The sequence below is a fragment of the Dama dama genome, chromosome 16, assembly GCF_033118175.1.
Source record: "Dama dama isolate Ldn47 chromosome 16, ASM3311817v1, whole genome shotgun sequence".
NCBI classification, from domain to species: Eukaryota; Metazoa; Chordata; class Mammalia; order Artiodactyla; family Cervidae; genus Dama; species Dama dama.
Window position 1 is genome coordinate 36,528,782 of NC_083696.1, and position 24,356 is coordinate 36,553,137.

A 24,356-nucleotide genomic window follows, 5' to 3' on the forward strand; every position below is an offset into this window, starting at 1 on the left:
CTGCCCCCTGCTCTCACTTGTTTCTTCCTTACCCCAGCAGGCAGGAACTAAACAGGCCAAAATAAGTAAACAACTAATTCAAGGGCGGGCATAGATCTTTCAAAGGGGCACTGCAAACTCAAGCAGTGAAAACGCTAATGACGCTGCAAGATCACACTCCACTTCGGAACCAAGAAGTAAGGAGCTCTGGCTTCTCCCACCTCACTGGCCTGAGATTTCCGGAAACTAAGGAAGTGGCTCCTAGACTTCATTTTCCATTTGAAATCGGAAGTAGGTTTCAATACTACGGAAGCCCTAGAGCACGGTTGTGTAGTTTCTTCTTGGCTAAGCTTGACCGGCAGGCCTAGAACCCGCGCTGACCGCAGAGCAGATGGGCTCCGCCCCACTCTTCCGGGATTTCCCGAGCTGACCGGAAGGGGGGCGGAGCCCCCTAAGCACGCCCCGAGCAATTGGCCGAGGCCACTGTCGCTCAGTTCTCCGAACGGAAGAGGCTGGGCGCCTCTCATAGGGTCCCGAGAGCAGTCAGGCGGGTGGGAGGGACTGGAGCGAAAGTTACCGGCTCGAGAGCCGGGAAGGTTATGGAGCCGGACCCCGCCGCGTCCCCTGGGCCTTCCCGCTCCTTCAAAGAGGAGCTGCTGTGCGCCGTCTGCTATGACCCCTTCCGCGATGCCGTGACTCTGCGCTGCGGCCACAACTTCTGCCGCGGGTGCGTGACCCGCTGCTGGGAGGTTCAGGTGGCGCCCACCTGTCCGGTGTGCAAGGACCGCGCGGCCCCCGCCGACCTGCGCACCAACCACACCCTCAACAACCTGGTGGAGAAGCTGCTGCGCGAGGAGGCCGAGGGCGCGCGTTGGACCGGCCACCGCTCCCCGCGCCTCTGCCGCCTGCACCGCGGCCAGTTCAACCTCTTCTGCCTCGACGACAAGGAGCTGCTGTGCTGCTCGTGCCAGGCCGACCCCCGGCACCAGGGACACCGCGTGCAGCCGGTGAAGGACACCGCCCACGACTTTCGGGTAAGAGTTGCTGCGGGCGGGAGTTGGCCGAGCGCGCACGTGGACCGGAACCTAGCATCCTGACCGCCCTGCTCCAGCACTCCAGCCTGCCAGGGCTGGGTGTGCCCAGTCCCGTCCCTCTTCCCCCTGCCAGATCGCTGGTGCCTCCTCAGGACCCCATCTTCCCCTGGTAACATACAGAGCCTACATCGAGCACCGCCCAGGGGGTGAGATAGGAGAGGAGAGACTGTCACCAGGAAGTTTGAGAATTGGGATGACAGGATGTTCTCAAGACCGCCCGCCCATCTCTGAAGGGCTGAGGCCCTGCGCCCTTTCTACCAGGCGGGTGTGGCTCATGCTCATTTTAGAAGCACAGGTTGAGTAAACCCAACAACCCTGGAATGTGGTAGACAGAGGGCAGAGGTGCAGCACCTGAAGTCCTGGTCAAGGATATGGAGCTTTTAGGTCTTCCTCCACATCCCCCACCTACTTTCTGGGCTGGCCCCATGTATTGGGTAGCTCTGGGGAGGCCTCTGGCCCTGGCCAGCTAGTTTAACCTGGATCACTCTCTCAGCATCCCCCATGGCTGGAGTTTCACTGGTTATAAATGAAGGAGCTCCAATATTTTGGCCACCTGATGTGAAAAGCCAACCCACTGGAAAAGACCCTGATGCTAGAAAAGATTGAGGGCAGGAGGAGAAGGGGACGACAAAGGATTAGATGGTTGGATGGCATCATCGACTCAATGGACAGGCTTTTGAGCAAACTCCAGGAGATGGTGAAGGACAGGGAAGCCTGGCATGCTGCAGTCCACGGGGTGCCAAAGAGTCGGACACGACTAAGTGACTGAACAACAAAAATAAAGGAGCAGCTTATAAGGAAAAACGAACATGAGGTTTTTGGCATAGGAAGGAAAATGATCAGGAAATCAGAGTTAGCCAGCTCAGGAGTTTTCAGAACTTTTGACCTTTGCTGGCCCATTGTTGTTCAGTTGCTCAGTCGTTTCTGATTGTGACCCCATGGACTGCAGCACACCAGGCTTCCCACAGTGAGGAATATTGTTTTCCATTGTGACTCAGAACAGCCACATGTATGTATCATGTTCTGTATCAGTGGAAACAAAAATTCTGTGAAAATCTCTGTTGTAGTCTGGCATTTTCTGTCATTATATTTTAAAAATTACATAGGCTGTAAAACATTATTTTATTACCTACTTGTATCTACTCATACATAGGTCAGACCCACAGTTTGGAGAACACTGGTTAGCTAGTCTGAAGATGAGTGTATTGAAAATAAGTATTTCAAAAAGTTGAAAATATTCTATAAGAATGCTTGTTCTTCGGATACTGTTTTAGTTTGTTTTAATGCCTTTGTTGTAGTTGTTTAGTCACTAAGACGTGTCTGACTCTTTTATGACCCCATGAACTGTAGCTTACCAGACTCCTCTGTCCATGGGATTTTCTAGGCAATAATACTGGAGTGGGTTGCCATTTCTTTCTCCAGGGGGTCTTCCTGACCGAAGGATCAAACCCACGTCTCCTGCATTGACAGGCGGATTCTTTACCACTGAGCCACCAGGGAAGTTCATAATGAAAGTAGACAGTTCCCTATACATTTTGGCAAAGTTCAAGTGAAGGAGAGTGTCATTAGCATGGTTACTTGAAGTGTTTGAACAGTGGTCCACAGCAATGCTTTTTCTTATTTCACCTGGCAGAACTGCCAGGTTCTGATTTCAGACAGCCGATGTATTAATAAGTGTGGGCATTCCGGGCATCCTGGGGCCTGGTGTCGAGGTAAGGGGACACCATGGATCACATCGTGATGAGTCACTGTGTGGCTGGCAGATATAGATCAGGAAGGTAGGTGGGGGTCAAGGCCAAGAACACTAAGACAGAACCTCCAGATGTGGGCTAAGCCAGGATTCAAGATCAGTGAGCCAGGTACCAGGAAGTACATACGGTCTAGTGACCTGTTACTGTTTATTCAACAGATGTCTTATACTGCTAGGCCCTGGGGATACTTCAGAACAGGAATTGAACAGTAATTCATACCTTCAAGGAGCTTTAAGCAGAGACCCAAGGAATACGGAGGTGTTAGGCAGGTGACTGTGGCTCAGATCATGAACTCCTTATTGCCAAATTCAGACTTAAATTGAAGAAAGTAGGGAAAACCACTAGACCATTCAGGTATGACCTAAATCAAATCCCTTATGGTTATACAGTGGAAGTGAGAAATAGATTTAACGGACTAGATCTGATAGACAAAGTGCCTGATGAACTATGGATGGAGGTTCCTGCATTGTACAGGAGACAGGGATCAAGACCATCCCCATTGAAAAGAAATGCAAAAAGGCAAAATGGTTGTCTGAGGAGGCCTTACAAATAGCTGTGAAAAGAAGAGAAGCAAAAAGGAGAAAAGGAAAGATATTCCCATTTGAATGCAGAGTTCCAAAGAAGAGCAAGGAGAGATAAGAAAGCCTTCCTCAGCGATCAATGCAAAGAAATAGAGGAAAACAACAGAATGGGAAAGACTAGAGATCTCTTCAAGAAAATTAGAGATACCAAGGGAACAATTCATGCAAAGATAGGTTTGATAAAGGACAGAAATGGTATGGACCTAACAGAAGCAGAAGATATTAAGAAGAGGTGGCAAGAACACACAGAAGAACTATACAAAAAAGATCTTCACGACCTAGATAAGCATGATGGTGTGATCACTCACCTAGAGCCAGACATCCTGGAATGTGAAGTCAAGTGGGCCTTAGAAAGCATCACTACGAACAAAGCTAGTGGAGGTGATGGAATTCCAGTTGAGCTATTTCAAATCCTGAAAGATGATGCTGTGAAGGCGCTGCACTCAATATGCGAGCAAATTTGGAAAACTCAGCAGTGGCCACAGGACTGGAAAAGGTCAGTTTTCATTCCAATCCCAAAGAAAGGCAATCCCAAAGAATGCTCAAACTACCGCACAATTGCACTTATCTCACACGCTAGTAAAGTAATGCTCAAAATTCTCCAAGCCAGGCTTCAGTAATAAATGAACTGTGAACTTCCAGATGTTAAAGCTGGTTTTAGAAAATGCAGAGGAACCAGAGATCAAATTGCCAACATCTGCTGGATCATTGAAAAAGCAAGAGAGTTCCAGAAAAACATCTTATTTCTGCTTTATTGACTATGTCAAAGCCTTCGACTGTGTGGATCACAATAAACTGTGGAAAATTCTTCAAGAGATGGGAATACCAGACCACCTGACCTGCCTCTTGAGAAACCGGTATGCAGGTCAGGAAGCAACAGGTAGAACTGTACATGGAACAACAGACTGGTTCCAAATAGGAAAAGAAGTACGTCAAGGCTGTATATTGTCAACCTGCTTATTTAACTTATATGCAGAGCGCATCATGAGAAACGCTGGGCTGGAAGAAGCACAAGCTGGAATCAAGATTGCCAGGGGAAATATCAATAACCTCAGATATGCAGATGACACCATCCTTATGGTAGAAAGTGAAGAGGAACTAAAAAGCCTCTTGATGAAAGTGAAAGAGAGTGAGAAAGTTGGCTTAAAGCTCAATATTCAGAAAACTAAGATCATGGCATCTAGTCCCATCACTTCATGGGAAATAGATGGGGAAACAGTGGAAAGAGTGTCAGACTTTATTTTTTTGGGCTCCAAAATCACTGCAGATGGTGATTGCAGCCATGAAATTAAAAGATGCTTACTCCTTGGAAGGAAAGTTACGACCAACCTAGGTAGCATATTAAAAATCAGAGATATTACTTTGCCAGCAAAGGTCTGTCTAGTCAAGGCTATGGTTTTTCCAGTGGTCATATATGGATGTGAGAGTTGGACTGTGAAGAAGGCCGAGCGCCAAAGAGTTGATGCTTTTGAACTGTGGTGTTGGAGAAGACTCTTGAGTCCCTTGGACTGCAAGGAGATCCAACGAGTCCATCCTAAAGGAGATCAGTCCTGGGTGTTCATTGGAAGGACTGATGCTGAAGCTTAAACTCCAGTACTTTGGCCACCTCATGTGAAGAGTTGACTTATTGGAAAAGACCCTGATGCTGGGAGGGATTGGGGGCAGGAGGAGAAGGGGACGACAGAGGATGAGATGGCTGGATGGCATCACCAACTTGGTGGACATGAGTTTGAGTAAACTCCAGGAGTTGGTGATGGATGGGGAGGCCTGGCGTGCTGCAATTCATGGGGTTGCAAAGAGTCAGCCACAACTGAGCAACTGAACTGAACTGAACTGCGCCAGGTGAAAGGGGTCAGGGAAGGTATTTCAGGCAGTGGCATGTGTAACAGTCCAGAGCAGGGAAGCCATATTTTCCAATTACTTAGAGAATTTCAGAGTAAGAAAGAATGAGGATGGAGATTTAGAAGGAGCCAGGAGGTCCCAGGCTTGTCCTTTATCCTTAAGACTGTAGGGAGAGGACTTCCCTGGTGGTCCCATGGTTAAGACTTCACCTTCCATTGCAGGGGGCGCGAGTTTGATCTCTGGTTGGGGGGACAAGATCCCACATGCCTTGAGTCCAAAAAAGAGAACCCCAAAACATAGAACAGAAGCAATATTTTAGCAAATTCAGTAAAGACTTTAAAAATGATCCACATCAAAATGAAAAAAATCTCCAAAAAAAAAAAAAAAAGGACTGGGGAGTAATGGGAGTGTTTTAAGCAGAGGAAGGATGCATCAGAGCAGTGGGCACTCAGGACTATGTTTGAGGGGCCCAGGAGTCCAGTCCCAAAGATCTGAGGAGTGTGCTCAGCCTGGTGCCAACTGGCTTCACTTGTGGCATCAGCTGTGCGCCAGGGCTGTCCTGAGTGCGGAGGCTGCGGAGGTCAGTAAATCAGAGCCCTCGCCCAGTGGAGCTGGGGGAAGTCAGCCAGCAGAGAGTCAGGTTGTAGTTCTGGATGATTGGAGTAGGTGGAGGTGTAGGGAGAGTAGCACGGGAAGGCAGGAGAGGTGAGAAGGGGCCAATGGGGAGCCCCCAGAAGCTTTTACATAGGGGTTTGGCAATTTGATTTGTGTGTTGGAGACTACTTTGGCAACCACATGAGGAACTCCAGCAAAAATAACAACCATACCAGACGACATCTTTTTGTTAAAAAAAATTATGTATCTGTGTTTGTCTGTGCTGAGTCTTCGTTGCTGCATGCAGGTTTTCTCTAGTTGTGGCAAGTAGGGGCCACTCTTTAGTTGCAGCGCATAGGCTCCGTTGCCCACACTTCCTTGCTCCACAGCGTGTGGGGTCTTCCCGGACCAGGGATTGAACCCGTGTCCCCTGCACTGGCAGGGAAATTTGAACCACTGAGCCACCAGGGAAATCTGCAGCCAATATGTTTTGAGCACTTACTATGTACTAGCTACTCTTAAGTGTTTTTGTCAACACATTTAATCCTCACAAAAACTCTATGAGGTTGTGTCTTAGTTTCCTATTGCTGTTGTCATAAATTGCCACAAACTGTGGTTGAACACAGCACAGATTTGTTATCCCACAGTCCTGGAGGTCAGAAGTCCAAACATCAAGGTGTTGGCAGGATTCTGTGCCTTTTGGAGGCCAGAGGAGGGTTTCTTTCATTGTCTTGTCCAACTTTTGGAGGCCCTTTCCTCCGTCATCCTGAAGTACATCATTCCAGCTTCTGCTTCTGCTGTCTCATTGTCTTCTCTGACTCCTTCTTGGAAAAACCCTCATGATTACAGGGAGCCCCTGTGGACAATCCAGGATGATCTCCCCATCTTAAAGTCCATGTTTTAATCGCATCTGCAAAATCCCTTTTGCCACATGAGGTAACACATTCCCAGGATTAGGACGAGGACATCTTTGTAGGAGGGTGTAGCAACCCACTGCCACTGCAGATTTCTTGACTGGAGAATCCCGTGGAAAGAGGAACCTGGCGGGCTACAGTCCATGGGGTCGCAAAGAATTGGATGCAACTGAGCACACATCCCTGGAGGAGCTGGTACTCAGCTTACTACACCTGAGTACTATTCTCCCCATTTTACAGACAGTAATATTGAGTCTCAGAGAGGTTAAGTAACTTGTCCAAAGTCAGAGCAGTTACTGTAGAGTTCACCTGGGGCCCTTCTCAGCTCTTACTCCAGTGAGGGACACTGATAGAACCTTCTCTGGTGTTGGGCTAATGTCTTCCCTACCAGCCCCCTTTTCCGGGAGCTGTGAGGGCAGCTGCCTCTGTGTTGGTTCTTAGAGGCTTGTGTGGATGAGGGCCCCCATCAGTGGGCCAGCAGGTATGGACTGAGTGCCTGCCCCGTGCCAGGCAGTGTGCACAGGGAAAGGACACGGCAGTTGCTCAGTCGTGTCTGACTCTTTGCGACCCCATGAACCGCAGCATGCCAGGCCTCCCTGTCCATTACCAACTCCCGGAGTTTACCCAAACTCATGTCCATCGAGTCGGTGATGCCATCCAACCTTCTCATCCTCTGTCGTCCCCTTGTCCTCCTGCCCCCAATCCCTCCCAGCATCAGGGTCTTTTCCAATGAGTCAACTCATCGCATGAGGTGGCCAAAGTATTGGAGTTTCAGCTTCAACATCAGTCCTTCCAATGAACACCCAGGACTGATCTCCTTTAGGATGGACTCGTTGGCTCTCCCTGCAGTCCAAGGGACTCTCAAGAGTCTTCTCCAACACCACAGTTCAAAAGCATCAATTCTTTGGCACTCAGCTTTCTTCACAGTCCAACTCTCACATTCATACCTGACCACTGGAAAAACCATAGCCTTGACTAGATGGACCTTTGTTGGCAAAGTAATGTCTCTGATTTTTAATATGCTACCTAGGTTGGTCGTAACTTTCCTTCCAAGGAGTAAGCGTCTTTTAATTTCATGGCTGCAGTCACCATCTGCAGTGATTTTGGAGCCCAAAAAAATAAAGTCTGACACTCTTTCCACTGTTTCCCCATCTATTTCCCATGAAGTGATGGGGCCAGATGCCATGATCTTAGTTTTCTGAATATTGAGCTTTAAGCCAACTTTTTTCACTCTCCTCTTTCACTTTCATCAAGAGGCTTTTTAGTTCCTCTTCACTTTCTACCATAAGGATGGTGTCATCTGCATATCTGAGGTTATTGATATTTCTCCTGGCAATCTTGATTCCAGCTTGTGCTTCTTCCAGCCCAGCGTGTCTCATGATGCGCTCTGCATATAAGTTAAATAAGCAGGGTGACAATATACAGCCTTGACGTACTCCTTTTCCTATCTGGAACCAGTCTGTTGTTCCATGTCCAGTTCTACCTGTTACTTCCTGATCTGCATACCGGTTTCTCAAGAGGCAGGTCAGGTGGTCTGGTATTCCCATCTCTTGAAGAATTTTCCACAGTTTATTGTGATCCACATGGTCAAAGGCTTTGGCATAGTCAGTAAGGTAGAAATAGATGTTTTCTGGAACTCTCTTGCTTTCTCAGTGATCCAGATCCAGCGGGTGTTGGCAATTTGAAAAGGGAAAGGACAGGGCAGTGCAATCCCCTGCCTTCTTGGAGTCAGGTGGGCATGATCAAATACGTGCATGCATCCTCAGTTGCTCAGGCATGCCTGACTCTTTTCGACCCCATGGACTATAGCCCGCCAGGCTTTTCTGTCCATGGGATTCTCCAGGCAAGAATACTGGAGTGGGTTGCCATTTCCTCCAGGGGATCTTCCGGACCCATTTCCTGCATTGGTGAGCAGATTCTTTACTGCCTGTGCTGCCAGGGAGCAGGGCATGAGAGCCTCTGCCTTTGCAGAGCAAGCCTTCATTCTGTCTGCAGTTTATGGAGCATCAGTGTGGTTGGTGAGAGGACCGGGCATGAGGACCTACCCCCAGGAAGCCTGCAGCCTTTCCAGGAATGTGAGACACTGATGCTGGTATGAAGTGGAGGTGCCCATGGAGGGGCAACTAAACCACATCGGGGAAGTCGAGGCAGTGTTCTAGAGGAAGTGAGGGAGGGACCCAAGTCCAATTTTCAAGGCCACGTGGGATAGTTGAGTGAAGCAGGTGGGGATCGGATAGAAGCCGCTGTCTATGTGAAAAGACGTGCTGTAAAGCTTTAAATACTGTAGGAGATTATCTTTATGACCTCAGTGGAGGGAGGTATTTCTTAAAACCAAGGAGCACTAATTCTGATTTGTCACCTTGTGACACAATGCTGCTGATCTTGATCTTCACTTAAATGGGGTGAAACTGTATGTACTTTCCTGCAAAATAATATGTACATACACTTTTTGACTTGTCTATGTATATGTATCAGTAATTTGTTCCTTATTTGTTGCTAAGTAGCTTTCCACATGTAAAAGTTAAAATGTTAGTTGCTCAGTCGTGTCTGACTGTTTGTGACCCCATGGACTATAGCCCACCAGGCTCCTCTGTCCATAGAATTTTCCAGGCAAGAATATTGAGTGGATTGCCATTGCCTTCTCCACGGGATCTTCCCGACCCGGGGATTGAACCCGGATCACCTGCATTGTAGGCAGTTTCTTTACTGTCTGAGCCAGCAGGGAATGTCTGAGCCAGCAGGGAAACCCAGCTTTCCATTTAATAACATCATCATTTATTCACCCATCTCTTGTTGATCGACATTTGGGTCATTTCCAATTTTTGATTTTCCTTAAGTTTTTAAGATGCTTTGTTCAGTTAGACATGTATGGGAGGAAATTTTCATTAACATTCTAGGTTATTTAAGGAGTTGAGCAAAGTATGGCCAGAATTATGAGTGTTTATTCTCCAGAATTAAAGACATTGACAGTATGTTTGATGTCAACAAATTTGGAAATAAGATGGCACATTTGACAAGACAAAAGACAGCTCGACAACATAGTAGTAGCTCCCTTAATGAAACAGATTGGGTAATATTGTGGTTAACACTGTGGCCTTTATTTTTGGGGCAATTCTGCAGAGCCTGGTTCTGCTGCTAACTATAATTTTGGCAAGTTACTTAATTCTTCTGGGCTTCTTTTCTCTTCTATGTGTTAGGAATATAGTGCCTATCTCGCAGAAATGTAAGAATTCAATAGAATGATATCTGTAAAGGACCTGATTTAGGGCCTTGTGCAAAGCACATGCTCAATAATAACTGTTCATTAGTGATAATACAGACTTTCCAGGCGGTGCTAGTGGTAAACAACTTGTCCTGCCAGTGCATGAGACATAAGACATGTGGGTTTGATTCCTGGGTCAAGAAGATCCCCTGGAGGAGGGCACAGGAACCCACTCCAGTATTCTTGCCTGTAGAATCCCATGGACAGAGGAGCCTGTTAGGCTATGGTCCATGGGGTTGCAAAGAGTCAGACACGACTGAGGCAACTTAGCCCAGCACACAGATAATACAATCTTTGGTAACTCTCACCAGCGAGCAACTCAGAGAAGGGCACATATTAGGACTGGGACTTGCTGAGTTAAAGCAGAACTCTCCAATGATTAAAAAGTTTGAGAAAGACAAGGGACTGTTGCCCCCTTCCCTCTTCATTGCCCCATAATTCCCTAACTCGAGGTTGAAGGGCAGAGGGTCAGGGGTGTGTTCTTTGGGGCTAGCACACCCCTGGGTAACGTGTGTCGGCAGTTGCTTCACCCCTGACATTCACAATTATTTCACAAATAATGGAATTTTTCTTGGGGATAATATTACATAACTTTGCTTCAGAACATCTCGTCCCATCAAATGACACATTGGGATGACATTTCAGTGGTTTTGTGGGACACTCATGCTGATGTTATTTTGCTATTGAAGTGACACACTTCAGAGATATTACAGAAAACAATATTTTTTAAAAGTCTGTTAAATATTGTCAAGAAGAACATAAGGATGACCAGAATGAATTGAAAAGAAAGCTAAACCTGCAGTAAAGGAAACCACTGTTTATTTTCTGTAGAAGTGTGGCTGAAGGAATACACTGTGGAGGAGGACCCATGGGCTAGTTATGTACTGCTGTGTGACAGGTTACTCCTACATAGTGGCCTCAAACAAAAGTGTCTGCCGTCTCATGGTGTCTGTGGGTCAGGAATCTGGCATGGCCGGATGGGTGTTTCTGCCTCAGGGTCTCAGAGGTGCTGCAGTGTGGACCAGGGCCGCGGTCTCATCCGAAAGCCCGAGGAGGCCAGGATCCCCACTCAGGCTCACTTGTGTGGTTGGCAGCAGGATTCAGGTCTTCATGGGCTGTTGGTTGGACACCCTTACTTCCTAGCCCCATGGGCTGCTCCGCTGGTTGGATCACTTCCATCTGAGGGTGAGAGAGCAAAAGAGGGTGAGAAAGGGTCCGTGCAGGCTTTTTGTCACCTCAGCTCATGTCCCGTCACTTTTGCCATATTCTCTTGATTAGAGGCAAGTCTTTTGTAGATCCAGCCCTCAGGGAGGGGCTTTCAGCAGTTCAGTACTGGGAAGTGGGGATCCTTAGGGCTATTTCCAAGGGACATTGATGTCCCTCCCACCTGTAGAGCACACTCACCCCGTCCCGGGATCCCCAGTCGTCTTGTCCCATTTCAGCATTAGCTCAAAGTCCAGGATCTTATCATCTAAACCAGGCACAGGTGGGGATGAGGCTTTAGGGACTAAAAACACAGCTTGAATTTACCACTCTGTTAACTATTTACATAGCATTTACATCATACTTACAACTACTTAACACAGACTTTTATACTAGCACTGAAACATTTTTACGTAAGGGACTTGAACATCCTGGGATTTCAGTATCTGTGGGGATCCTAGAACCAACCCAGGATGACTGTGGTTTAGACACGGTCCTGTGGGAAGAACTGGGTCAACCTCGTGATCAGACCTGTTCTTTCATGACTGTAAACCAGTCCAGTTCACGAAGTTGTGAAGGGGGCCTGTGAGCATATTGTTGACCCCCAGCTCGGGTTCACTGCTCCGCCTGCACCAGCTTTAGGCTTCGCAGGATATCCTTCTGTTCTGTCCTGTGACCAGCATGGAAACTAGTCTCTTTACCTCCTCAGCTGTTTCCCCATCTGTATCGGGTATAAACAGAGGTGCTGGGTTAGAGGGTATCAGAGGCCCTTTGTGCCCTGATGGTGTATACATCAGGTGCAGGGGCAGAGCTGTGCTTTCCCCACTGTGTCCCCCAGCATGTGGCTGGACCGGGTTCAGTAAATAATGGTCGAGTGGTTCCTGCGGTGAAGTGCACCTCCAGCTGTGATGGGGCATGCTGCCTCCCTGCCCGGCCTCCACCCCTAACTCATCTCCTCCTGGTCCTTCTTGGCAGGCCAAGTGCAGGAACATGGAGCACGCGCTGCGGGAGAAAGCCAAGGCCTTCTGCGCGATGCAGCGCTCCTACGAGGCCATCGCCAAGCACAATCAGGTGAGTGAGCACTGGGGCTGAGGGTGCAGACGGGTACCTCTGGGACTTCTGTGGGGCAGAGGTGCGGGTGGGCTGGCCCTGGCCATGGCTGCTGCTACAGGGTCAGCCTTCACCAGCCCTGCCGGCGAGCACAGCCGTGCCCTTGGAGGCTGACTGTGACTTCGTGGCATCTTTAAACACCTGGGCGTGGCCATGCCGGCAACCACCGAGGGGCTTCCGCAGCCCCCTGTGCCTGTGACCTCAGACTGATCACAGGTGCATGCTGCACCACCTGCTGGGGTGCTCAAACCAGCGACGCCCCCATTCTCACACCTCACGTCCACTGTCTCCAGAATGCACCTGTCCACTGAGCGCCCTCTCCACTGCCAGCATCTGTTCCAGGTCCCCATCGCCGCTGCCTGCCCTCCTACCTGGGCCCCATGCTTTTGCTTTTATATGCAGTCCACACTCCTTGCAGTGGACTGATCTTTTAAATAAAATAGATGGGTTCTGTCACTCCTCTGCTTAAAACTGTCTGGTTCAAGCTCCTCACCAGGGCCTCGAGGGCCCTCATCCAAGCCCCATGCCGCCAGCTTCCTCTCCCCCCAGGCGTGGCCCGTGCCGACTGCCTGGCCGGCCTGGTGTGGGATGCAGTGGGGATGCCTGTGTTGTGTCCATATGTCCAAGAGACAGCCACTCTCTGTGCATCCAGCTGCTGTAGAATTCTCACGTAGTTGTGGAGAGTCCAGGATTCTGGCTTGACTAATGCTTTTCCTCTCAGTTCAGTCCATCCTGGTGGATGAGAGGTGAAAGTTTGTGTCTTCCCCTTTACTGAGAGGCTCCATGGCCAGTGTGAGGCTGGCTGGAGCTGGCTTTGCACTGGCTGGCTTTTCCTGCCCACTCTGTTTTTTATCCCCCTGTGTGATAAGAATCCTCCCAATTTCACTCTCTCTCACTGTGCATTGCCAGTCTTTTCACTGATGTTCCAGCAGTGCCGTCTCCGCCTTTGCTTTTCTTTGGCTATTAGTAAGTGTGTGCTTCCTTTCATAAGAATAACAGCCATTTGTATTTCTTCTGTGAATATTCACATTCTTTTTCTTGGGATGTTTGTCTTGTCTTCTTATAGAGACTTAAGAGCACTTTGTATATGAAGAATAACAATCTCATATATGTTGGAAATATTTTTCTAGTTTATCTCTTTTCAATAAATCGTGCGTGCTCAGTCTTGTCCAACTCTTTGCGACCCCATGGACTGTAGCCCTCCAGGCTCCCCTGTCAATGGGATTTTCCAGGCAAGAATACTGGTGTAGGGTTCCATTTCCTCCTCCAGGGGATCTTCCTGACCTAGGGATTAAAGCCTTGTCTCCTGCATTGGCAGGCAGATTCTTTACCACTGTCATCTGGGAGCCCTTTCAATAAATCATTCCCCTCCCTTTTTGGTCATTTCTTCCTATTCGGTGAATCATTTTGTCATGTTAGCATGTTATTGATTCAGTTTTAAAATAAATACTTTCTACTATTTTTTTGGGTAAGCATCTACAGTATCTATCAAATTTGAAGTCCTAATATTGGAAGGGAAGTGATTTTTAAAAATCGTTGCTGTTTGCAACAGTTCATTTCTGTGATTCAGAGTTTCCCTCACTATCGTACAACCTGTGCAGGTACAAAATATTTTTGAGGAATTTATAGAATTACAGTTGTCCTCTATCAGCATTGATTTTGTTTTATTCATTTATCTAAATAATCTCATTATACTGTTTGACTTTTTTATTTTAAACATTTCTTTTTTTAAAAAAACTTTGGGCTGCGCTCCGGGGTCTTCGTTTTGGCGGACCAGCTTCGTTGCCCCGAGCCATATGGGATCTACGTCCCATGCACTAAGAGGGGATTCTCAACCACTGGACCACCAGGGAAGTCCCTATGGTGTTTGACTTACTTTAAACTTGCAAATAGGTGCTAAGAAAGCTGCATCTATATTTTATCTTCGGGGGTTCTGCACGTGATTTCTTTTTACAAAAAATAGAGTTCCTTCGCTGAACACCTGGGGTCACCGGCTGCATGATGGCTGAGGCTCCGCCCCACCTCTCCCCCGCCCGGCCCTGCCCTATGCTGCAGGTGGAGGCCGCCTGGCTGGAAGCACGGATCCGGCGGGAATTTGACAAGCTCCGCGAGTTCCTGCGCGTGGAGGAGCAGGCCATCCTGGATGCCATGGCCAACGAGGCAAGGCAGAAACAGCACCTGGCGGAGGAGAAGATGAAGCAGCTGAGGGAGGACACGGAGGCCTTGGCCCACGAGATTGAGCGGCTGCAGATGGAGATGAAGGAGGATGACGTATCCTTTCTCATGGTGAGGAGTGCAGCGTCCAGATCTAGTGACAGGGACCAGATGTCAGGGGCCAGATGTCAGGGGCCAGTGGGGACCCTGAGATCAGCAGCCCTGGCTATATTGTTTTTTTAAAATATCTAGTTATTTATTATTTTAAAATATTTATTTTGGGGGTGGTATTGCCATCTTAACAATATTATTAATAATTTAATTATAGCAATATTAACCTTGATATTATTAATTTAATAATATTAAACTTCTGATCCATGAACATGGGATATATGACTCCTTTTGAGGTCAGAGATTTATATGTTTCCTCTGTGTCTACGTTTGTGTGTCTGGTTTTTTCTTTTTCAGAAACACAAGAGCCGAAAACGCCGGTAAGTTGCCAAGTCCAGTAGGGGGAGGGGAAGCATAGGCAGAAATACCAGGGGTGCAGCCTCACATGGCGCCCAGGCCAGGCAGGTGGTGAAGCCAGCTGGTGCAGTACTGAGGCAGCAGTGGGACCGGCCAAGTGGAGAGTCCTCTTTCAAGACACCGACTTCCAGTCTGCACTGGTGTAGTAGTGTCTTCCTGAGGGTGGCGCGTGACCATCTACTATGTGGGGGGAGATTGTCATCCTGCATGGGGCTCGTAGTTCTCTGACGGTCAGCCCAACATTTAACCTTGTTTCTTGGTCAGCCTCCTCCCTCTGACAGTCTCAGGACATACTGGTTTGTGTTGACGGTTGTTGGGGTCACGGAGATGAATATGGAATAATTGTGTCCCAGTCAAAGCTGTACAAAGATGGAAGAGAATGCTTTGGGTGGTAGTGAATCCCCTGTCACTGGATGTGTTCAAGCGAAGGCCAGTGACACTTTCAAAATGTGGGACTAGAGGGCCCCTAAGGTGCCTTCCGACTCAGACATGCTATGAGCAGATGTATGTGTATCATTTCTGCTCACACGCAATGAAACTTGTCTGAGAATCTCCTGTTTATATTTATCCCGGCGAGGGCAGGAAGGGCTCTGGTACTGAATCCTGAAGGGTGTGAGCTGCCCAATTGGCTCCCGGTTCTTCTCCCATCAGAGCCCAGTGTAGGTTTGTCTTGAGTAAGGCAGCCAGGGAATGTAGGCCTGAGGCAAGGGATTCTGTTCCCAGCTGACCTAGTTAGGCCCAGAACACCTGGCCCTGGCCCTGCCCCCCCAAGCCCACTTCTCCTTTCCCAGCCTCTTCTGCACAATGGAGCCGGAGCCCATCCAACCCGGCATGCTCATCGACGTCTGCAAGTACCTGGACTCCCTGAAGTACCGCGTCTGGAGGAAGATGGTTATGTGTGTCGAATCTGGTGAGTGGAGGCCCCAGGCAGGTGTAAGAGGCTGGAGGAGGTCTTGCTGGGCAGAGGGCCAGCTGAACTCACTCCTTCGCACTTCCTGCCCCATAAGACCTCCTCCTCCCCACACTGGCCACTTTTCCAGCCTCTTTCACTCAGGTCCCTGTGCCCTGGTCTACCCCATGTCCTGCTGCTCAAACCATTCCTGACAGAGCACCTTCCTCTTTTGGGTCGTGACACTTGGCCACCTCTCCGGAAAGAGCAGCTGACTTCCCTTTCTGTTCAGAACCATATTGTATATGTAATGAAAGAGAAGAGCTCCTCAGTTTAGGACCGCCTCTCCCAAGGTGATTCTAGCCCATGCAAGTCACTGTGGACTGAATGTGTCCCTACCAAATTCGTATGTTGAAGGCCTAACCTCCATGTGATGGAATTTGAAAGCAGGGCCTTTGGGAGGTGATCATAGTTAGAACTGGTCATGTGGATGGGGCCTTCTGATGATCAGATTAGTGCCCTTTTAAGAAGAGACACCAGAGAGCTGGCTTCTTTTCCATCTCTCCCTCTGCTTTATAAGGACACAGTAAGAAGGCAGCCATCTATAAACCAAAAAGAGGGCCCTCATCAGAATCTAAGCATGCTGGAACCCTGGTTTCAGAATTCCAGAAGCAGAACCATGAGAAATAATTGTAAGCCACCCCATCTCTGATACATTTGCAGTAGCATCCCAGACTGAGACATGATTTTATGGGGAGAAATGTCAGTGACCAGGGCCATGTCACATGCTTTTCTAAGGTGGTACAGGCATCTTGTGAGGTTCACTGGCTTCCTGTGGTTATCCTCACAAAAGACTGAAGTCTGGATGCTTTAAAAATGACAATTTTATTCTCATGGTTCCAGAGGCTAGAAATCTAAAGCCAAGGTGTCCGCAGGGCCACACTCCCTCTGAAACATGTAGGGGAGGATCCTTCTTTGCTTCTTCCTAAATTTTGGTATTTTCTGGTGAGCTCAGCGCAGGCAGTTGCAGCACTGTGATCTGTGCCTCCATCATCAGAGGGCTTTTCCCCTCATGTGACTGGTTTTCTTTTTTATAAGGACAACAGTTATATTGGATCATGACCCCCTCTCTTCCCATCTGATCTCATCTTAAATTGTTAACATCTGCAAGAACCTCATTCTCAAATAAGGTCACCTCCTGAGGTGCTGGGGTTAAGACTTCAACATAGCTTTTTTGTAGGGCACATGTTTTTTTTTTTAACTTTATTTTGTATTGGGGTGTAGCCGATCAACAGTGTTGTGATAGTTTCAGGTGAGCAGTGAAGGGACTCAGGCATACATATACATGTATCCATTCTCCTCCAAACTCCCCTCCCATCCAGGCTGTGCAGGGCACATTTCAACCCATAATGCCACCCCCAGCCCAGGGCAGCCCCCTTTGTTCACTGGGCCAGGTGGAACACAGTGGGTCAGTTTAGGGGGACCCGAGTCCACAGGCTGGTCTGATTTCCCCACTCTCTTCCCTCTCTGCGCCCAGTGCCTTTCAGCCTCGATCCCAACACCGCGGCTGGCTGGCTCTCCGTGTCTGACAACCTCACCAGCGTCACCAACCACGGCTACCGGGTGCAGGTGGAGAACCCGGAGCGCTTCTCGTCGGCACCCTGCCTGCTGGGCTCCTGCATCCTGTCGCAAGGCTCACACGCCTGGGAGGTGGACCTGGGGGCGCTGGCCAGCTGGCGCGTGGGGGTGGTGCGGACGCGACAGGATGCGTGCACCGAGGGCCACGCGCACAGCTGCTACCATGACACGCGCTCGGGCTTCTGGTACGTGGGCCGCACGCAGTGCGTGGACGGCGACCACTGCGTGACCTCGGACCCCGCCACGTCGCCGCTGGTCCCCGCCATCCCGCGCCGCCTGCGCGTGGAGCTGGAGTGCGAGGAGGGCGAGCTGTCCTTCTATGACGCTGAGCGCCACTGCCACCTGTATACTTTCCACGCCCGCTTCGGGGAGGTGCGGCCTTACTTCTACCTGGGTGGCTCGCGGGGTGACGGGCCCCCGGAACCACTGCGCATTTGCCCGCTGCGCATCACCATCAAGGAGGAGCTGGATGGCTGAGGACCCCCAGGTCCGCCGGACTCCGCTTGCATCCAGCAGTCGGTCCCAGTTCCTTGCTGTCCCTTCCCAAAGCCACGCTCGCCTTGGTACCTCTCTACCGCCTGCCTTCTTACCAGGATCTTCCCATTGACCTACCCTGTCATTTTCTGTGGCTCCAGGCCACGGGCCTCTCCCCCCGCTTTTTTTCGTCCCTTCTCTCCCCTCATTTGAAGTCAGCAAGAAGACACTTCCTGGGTCAGGCTTTTTCCGAAGTTGTGGCATCCTCTGGATGTGAATTTCCTGATCCAGATTCTAAGATTTCTGGGGATAATGTTTGTTTCTAGAATGGGTCTGTTTAAAAAAATGTAGGTTTTTTGTTTTTTAAAATCATTTTCCAAGTGTGGTGAGGCCAGCAGATGGGAGGGGACTGCTGTTGAAAAGAGTTTGTTACTTACAGTTCCTAGGAGAAGGGGTGCTGCGGCAGGGCGGTGGAGGGGACCAGGGGACGCACCAGAGTCCTTAGGAGGCAAGGGGTGTGCCTTGCATGGACAGGAACAGAGGAGGCAGGGTGCTGGGTGAGTGGGTTTATGATCGGCAAATCTGAATACTTTTTACAGGTTCTGGGGCATAGCGGCTGCCCCTAGTTGTCCTGAAACCTGAATGTGGGTTGATTGTGCATGTGTGTGTGCTCAGTCATGTCCAACTCTTTGTGACTTTATGAGCTGTACCCACCAGACATCTCTGTCTGTGCAGTTTTCCATTCAAGAATCCTGGAGTAGGTTACCATTTCCTATTCCATGAAATCTTCCTGATGCAGGGATTGAATCCGCATCTCCTACATTGGCAGGCAGCTTCTTTACCGCTGAGCCACCTGGGAAGCCTGTGGGTTGATTAGCCCAGGGGATTATTGGCTTGGAGTGGAGCCTGGTGCCAGCTTGGCACAGGTGGTTGGGGTACCGTCTTGCATGTAAAAGGTTGACTGCATTCAAAAGGCGCACTCACAGGGGAGTTGTTTGCTGTCTGCAGGAACTTGCTAGTCAGGGAAGCCCCAGGAGCCAGAGTGTCAAGAATTCAGAAAAGAAGAAAATATGGTTATTCCAGCACCATTGCCATGGCTTTGGGCAGGACCCATGCCCTGGCTTGTCTGTCACTTCATACCGGTATTTAAAGCTGCTCCGTAGGCCTCGGTGGGGCCCTTCAGGGCGAGGGTGGGGACAAAGCTGCCCATCCAATCGGCTCTAACTTATAGATTAAGAATTCTTGCACAATTTCCTCTGAACAGAGTTTCCAGAGCACTTTAAAAAACAATTTAAATATGCTTCTCACTTTCCTCATGTGCAGATGAGATAGTAGATCTGGAAGGTGATGGATGTGCTGCAGTCGTGTGGAGGACCCTTCTCTGGCTCCTCTCACAGGTACAGGAGGCGGAGGAGAGGGGCCCTTTGTGTTAGGAGGGAAGGGAGGCGGTTCTGTCCAGGGAGGGGTTGGTGTCAGGAACAAGGAGGAGGGGGCTCCAGGACTCTGGTCTTTGCTGACCTCAGCCTGCTCATTCTTGTTCTGCTGCCTTTTACGTCTTCATCCTGATTTCTTCTCCCCCTACTGTGCCTCCAGACTCCTATCCCCACCTTTTCGTCTTCACACATGCCTATGGAGAGTTTTTAATTGTTACCTCACTGTGTCCTGGGACAGGGAATGTCTCCCCGTAGGAGCAGTGTTGTAATGAAGGTGTTTTCTTTACTGAAGACTCACAAACTTTCTCCTGCTTGTGTCTCTTGGTTCAGCGAAATGGACATTTTAAACAGAAATGATGATTCAAAACTAAAAATTGGTTATAAGTGTGATGTGCCCATCATTGGTGGCCAGGGGAGGGAGGTGGTAGGATATACCACTGAGTCAAGGGGGCCATGTGCAGGAGAGGGGTGAGGATGTTGGCAAAGGGGTGGATGTGAGCTGAGCAGCCCCTCTAAAGATGCTCAGACTCAGCAAAGCTCAAGGCACTTTGGACCCAACACATCTGAGTCCAGTATGCACTTTCTGCCATAAAGTATTTTATCTAGCCCATCAAATGCAAATCACTACCTAATAAATCTTGATCTGAAACTATTTTGTTAGTTGTTGTAAACTTTTAAAAATGTTTTTCCTTTCCACCTGAGGTGTTGGAAGGGCTTTGTTTTGATTTTATAGGATATTGTGGATTGCCTAGGCCCCTTTTTACCAAAATAAAGTGTTTGAGCCAAAGCACACTTTTTTTTTTTGACATTTTCCTTTCAGTGTTCTCATAAGCAAAAAATTTCATTAACCTTGTAGCATGTATTCAGTGTTTTTGTTTTTGTCATTGGATAATCTATTATATGGATATATACTGCATTTTACTTACCAACTCTTCGGTTGGTGAAAACATTTTGATTGTTTTCACTTTTTGCCATTATGAATAATGCTGCTGTAAACATTTATGTGCAAGATTTTGTGTGGACATGTGTTTTTTGTTCCCTTGGATGGGTAACTGGTGCAGACTTGCTGGATCATGTGCTGACTCTTGTTTAACCTTTTGAGGGACTGCCAGGCCATTTTCCAGTGTGGCCGCACCTTTGTATGGTCTTACCAGTAATGTAGCGAGGTTCCAGTTGGTCCCTATCCTCATTAGCACTTGTTACTGTCCGTCTTTTAACTTGGGCATCCTAGTAGATGTGAGGTCTATCTCATTGTAGTTTTGACTTGGATTTCCCTAATGACTCATGGTATCGAGCCTCTTTTCAGGTGCTTATTGTCCATTTGTTTACCTTCTTAGGAGAACTGACTTCAGATCCTTTGCCCATTTTAAAATCTTTTTTTGTTTTTTTTACTATAAACAACAGTTGCGAGAGTTCTTCATACATTCTAGATACAAGTCCCTCATCAAGTACATGATTGCCAGAAATTTCTACCACTCTGTGGTTGTATTTTCACTTTCTGGAAGGTGTCCTTTGAAGCACAAAAGTTTTCATTTTGGGGTCCGGTTTATTTTTCTTTTTGTTGTTTGTGTATCCTTTCACATTGCCCTTAAGCCAGTTGATTCCAGGTTCTAGGTCTTGGCTCAGGCATGGGCAGCCATCTCAGCATGGGTAGCTGTTGTGTTGACAAGGAGCCCTAGTTCAGGAGCCCATTCTTCCCTTGAGCCCTCCTACCCATGCGATGTGATAATTGAGTGTGTGCATGGGAGCCCAGGTAAGCTGTATCCGAAAGTTTTATAAGCTGGCAGCATCTTTGGTAAAGAGAAAGCAGCCGGAACCAGAAATCCAGATTCCTATACCCAAGTCCCAACCGTATGATTTATGAGCTACTGAGCCTTTAAGCCTCTGCTCCCTCATCTAAATGAGGATTTAGGGTACCTACCTCAGGTTGTTGTAGAGATTAAATAAGGGGATTTGGGGGGCACACATACTATGTATTATGTCCTAAACATACTATAGACTCAGTGCGTGTTGGCTAATTCTTCAGAAAGTGGAAGATTTTGAATGCTGACATTATGATTCATGTTAATGAAAAACCCCAAAGGAAATTGAGAAACGAACTTACATTGGGAGTGCTTAAATTTCTTGAGACTGGAAGGTTATAAACATAAAACTTACATTTATTAAAAACAACATGGGTAAATTGTGATGTTGTAATGACTTGAGAAGACTAGGATTTATACATATAGACATGCAACACACAATTTGTCTCTAATTTGTGTGTGTTGTTTGGTGAGATCACCCACTTATGTGGCTGTAGATTCAAAAGGTACAAAAGAACAGCCTCTCCCACTTCTGCCCAGACACTCAGCTCCCTTCCTTGTGGACAGTCATATTACCATGAAAAAAATCCTTCCAGAGGGATTTCATGTACAGCAGTATGCTGTTGTGAGTATATTCTGGTCCCCCCAATGCACTGTAATTTAAAAGCAGATACTTTGGGGGGCTCCCCTGGTGTCTCAGTGGTACAGAATCCATCTGCCAGTGCAAGGAGACATGGGTTTGATCCCTGGTCCAGGAAGATCCCACCTGCCAGGGAGCAGCTAAGCCTGTGCGCCGCAGCAGCTGAATCTACCCCTAGAGCCTGTGCTCTGTAACGAGAAGCCACAGTGAGAAGCCTATGCTCACAGCAACTTGAGAAAAGCCTGCGCAGCAGCGAAGACCCGGCACAACCAAAAATAATAAACAAAAGCAGATGCTCCAGGTCTGCATCTCTAAGCAACCCAACAGAAGGAGACAACTCAAAGGATGTTATTAAGATAATTTCCTCCCCTCTAAGAGGAGGTTTGTCATGGATGTTTTCATGTAGTCAGTTCAACTGGTGCATTCAGCTTCTTGTTTATTTCACCCTAAGGTTTTATTTTATTTTATTTTTCAAAATAGATACTGTTTTATTAACATTTAAAACCAATGTTATGATTAGTGAAATTATAATAGGCAGAGCTTTTAATGATTGTTGAAATATTACAATAGGCAGAGCTTTTAATGGAGCAACGTAGTAAAACCCATCATTGAACAGAAGGCCTTGGTTGCTGACAGAATCTCGACTTAAGACAAACCTAAGGGAGTCAGTAATGAAGTCTAGGATCGGTAAACGCGAGCAGATATCGCAGATGCCAACCATTAAATGGTTTTCCCATGCAGGGCACCCTAAAGTTTTAAAACAGGGAAAAAACAAAGTGGAATTTAGCTGCTCATGACATGGAAGACAAACCTTACACTTGAGACCTCAACATACGTTTTTAAAATCTCAGTCCTTACCAAGGTATCTAGTGACCTACATAGCTAGCTAGACCTGGGTTCAAAGTCTGCCTCAGCCACTGTGTGACCTTGGGAGAGTTACCTAACTTCTCAGTGCCTTAGTTTCATTATGTGAAAAATGGAGATCTTAAGATGAGTGGAGATAATAACCTACCTCATAAGGTGGTCATGAGATTAAGTGAGCAAATGTGTAAAATAGGACAAGGTCTGACATGGACTTGGCAGTTGAGAGTTCACTGTTGTTTTACTTGGCTGTGCTACTGTAGAGCTCTGGTACTTCAGATAAAGCCATTCAACTTCTCATCTGTAAACAGGGAAATGAGGACATGTGCATGATTTTTGAAGGTCTTTTCCAGTTCTAATGTCCTTTGATTTGCAATTTGTGTCACTAGCAAAGGCTGGTATCCTGCACACGGTAGGGGCTGCTGATTCCAGGTGCTGCAGCTGACCAGCATTCAAGAACCTGAGTGTGGTTTGGTATTAGGAGCCTTGTTTCCTCATGTGTTAAGTCTGGAGAAAAACTAAATAGTCATCATGTTTGAAGGATGGCAAGGTTGTTCCAGAGAGGAGCAAGTCTTGGGAAATTGTTCCTAAGATTAGTAATCAATCATGCGCAATAAAATTGGACAGTCATGTTTCACAGATGGTTCATGTGCTTGTATGTGTGTGATTGAAGATGTCAAATATTGACTTGAGTGCACCGTAAATATGATCTTTGTGGCCTCAGAGCTGCTGGATTGGGCAAAAGATGACCGTTCGTGGTGGGGACTATAGCAGGTCCCTTCAATTTTCAAAAAGAAAATGCATCTTCTTACAAGGTTCTGTGCCTCCTCTCCCTTCCCCAGCCACACCTGGAGCACCCAGCGAGATGGATCACTGGCTTGATTGAAGCCTGCTTCCCTAGCACGTGGGAAGTGCTCCTGTGGGTGCCACCAGTCCCTGTCTGTGGGTGTTGCTTGGGTGGGTTTCTTTCTCTAGGGAACGGGCTGAGGATGGGAAATTCAGGTTTCTATGGATACTGGGCTAGCTGGGATTTGCAACTTGTATTTCAGAGATAGTCTGGGAACAACGTGGGCTCGGAACATAGAGGCACATGGAAACAGTTGGAGGGCCCGGGTAGGTGGGCTCCATTTCAGCCTTTCTCTGGGGACGCAGATCTGAGATCCCCACCCTTTGAAGAGGCTGCAACTTGGAGCATGAGGTTCCAGGGTGTGGCGCCCCCTACAGGGTGTGTCAGGTACCGAGAGCTCTACAAAAGTTAATACCCTTTTGCTTCCCTTTTTATCTCAGCAATTCCCTCTCTAGGGGATCTTCCCTACTCAGGGATCGAACCCCAGGTCTCCTGCATTGCAGACAGGTTCTTTACCGACTAAGCCACCAGGGGAGCCCCTTTGACTAAAGGTTCCGTCAATAAGAAGGTTTAAGCATGTGAATTCTCCCTTGTTTATTTATAAAGCATTCCACCATGCCCCCTCATCCCCCCCGCTTCTCTATTATCTTATTTTTAATTTTTATTGTAAAATACACATAAAAATTACCATCTCACTTACTTTTAAGTGTACAGTTTGATAGTGTTAAGTATATTCACATTGTGGGGTTTCCTTCCTTAT

The 24,356-nt window shown here is 47.9% G+C and overlaps 1 protein-coding gene across 1 annotated transcript; it reads left to right on the forward strand.

Moving 5' to 3' along the window:
- The first annotated feature begins 503 nt into the window (after positions 1–503).
- On the forward strand, positions 504–23,390 carry TRIM35 (tripartite motif containing 35). Its single transcript, XM_061163847.1, has 6 exons — positions 504–1,013; positions 12,196–12,291; positions 14,386–14,616; positions 14,953–14,975; positions 15,804–15,922; positions 17,439–23,390. Exons 1-6 carry the CDS (start codon positions 579–581, stop codon positions 18,014–18,016), a joined length of 1,482 nt encoding a protein of 493 aa, XP_061019830.1. The 5' UTR covers positions 504–578; the 3' UTR covers positions 18,017–23,390.
- The last annotated feature ends 966 nt before the right edge of the window (positions 23,391–24,356 follow it).

Coding starts and splice junctions, on each gene's coding strand:
- TRIM35 (XM_061163847.1), top strand. CDS start 579: ATGGAGCCGGACCCCGCCGCGTCCCCTGGGCCTTCCCGCTCCTTCAAA. Junction 12,292..14,385: donor CCATCGCCAAGCACAATCAG/GTGAGTGAGCAC, acceptor CCTATGCTGCAG/GTGGAGGCCGCCTGGCTGGA. Junction 14,976..15,803: donor CACAAGAGCCGAAAACGCCG/GTAAGTTGCCAA, acceptor CTCCTTTCCCAG/CCTCTTCTGCACAATGGAGC.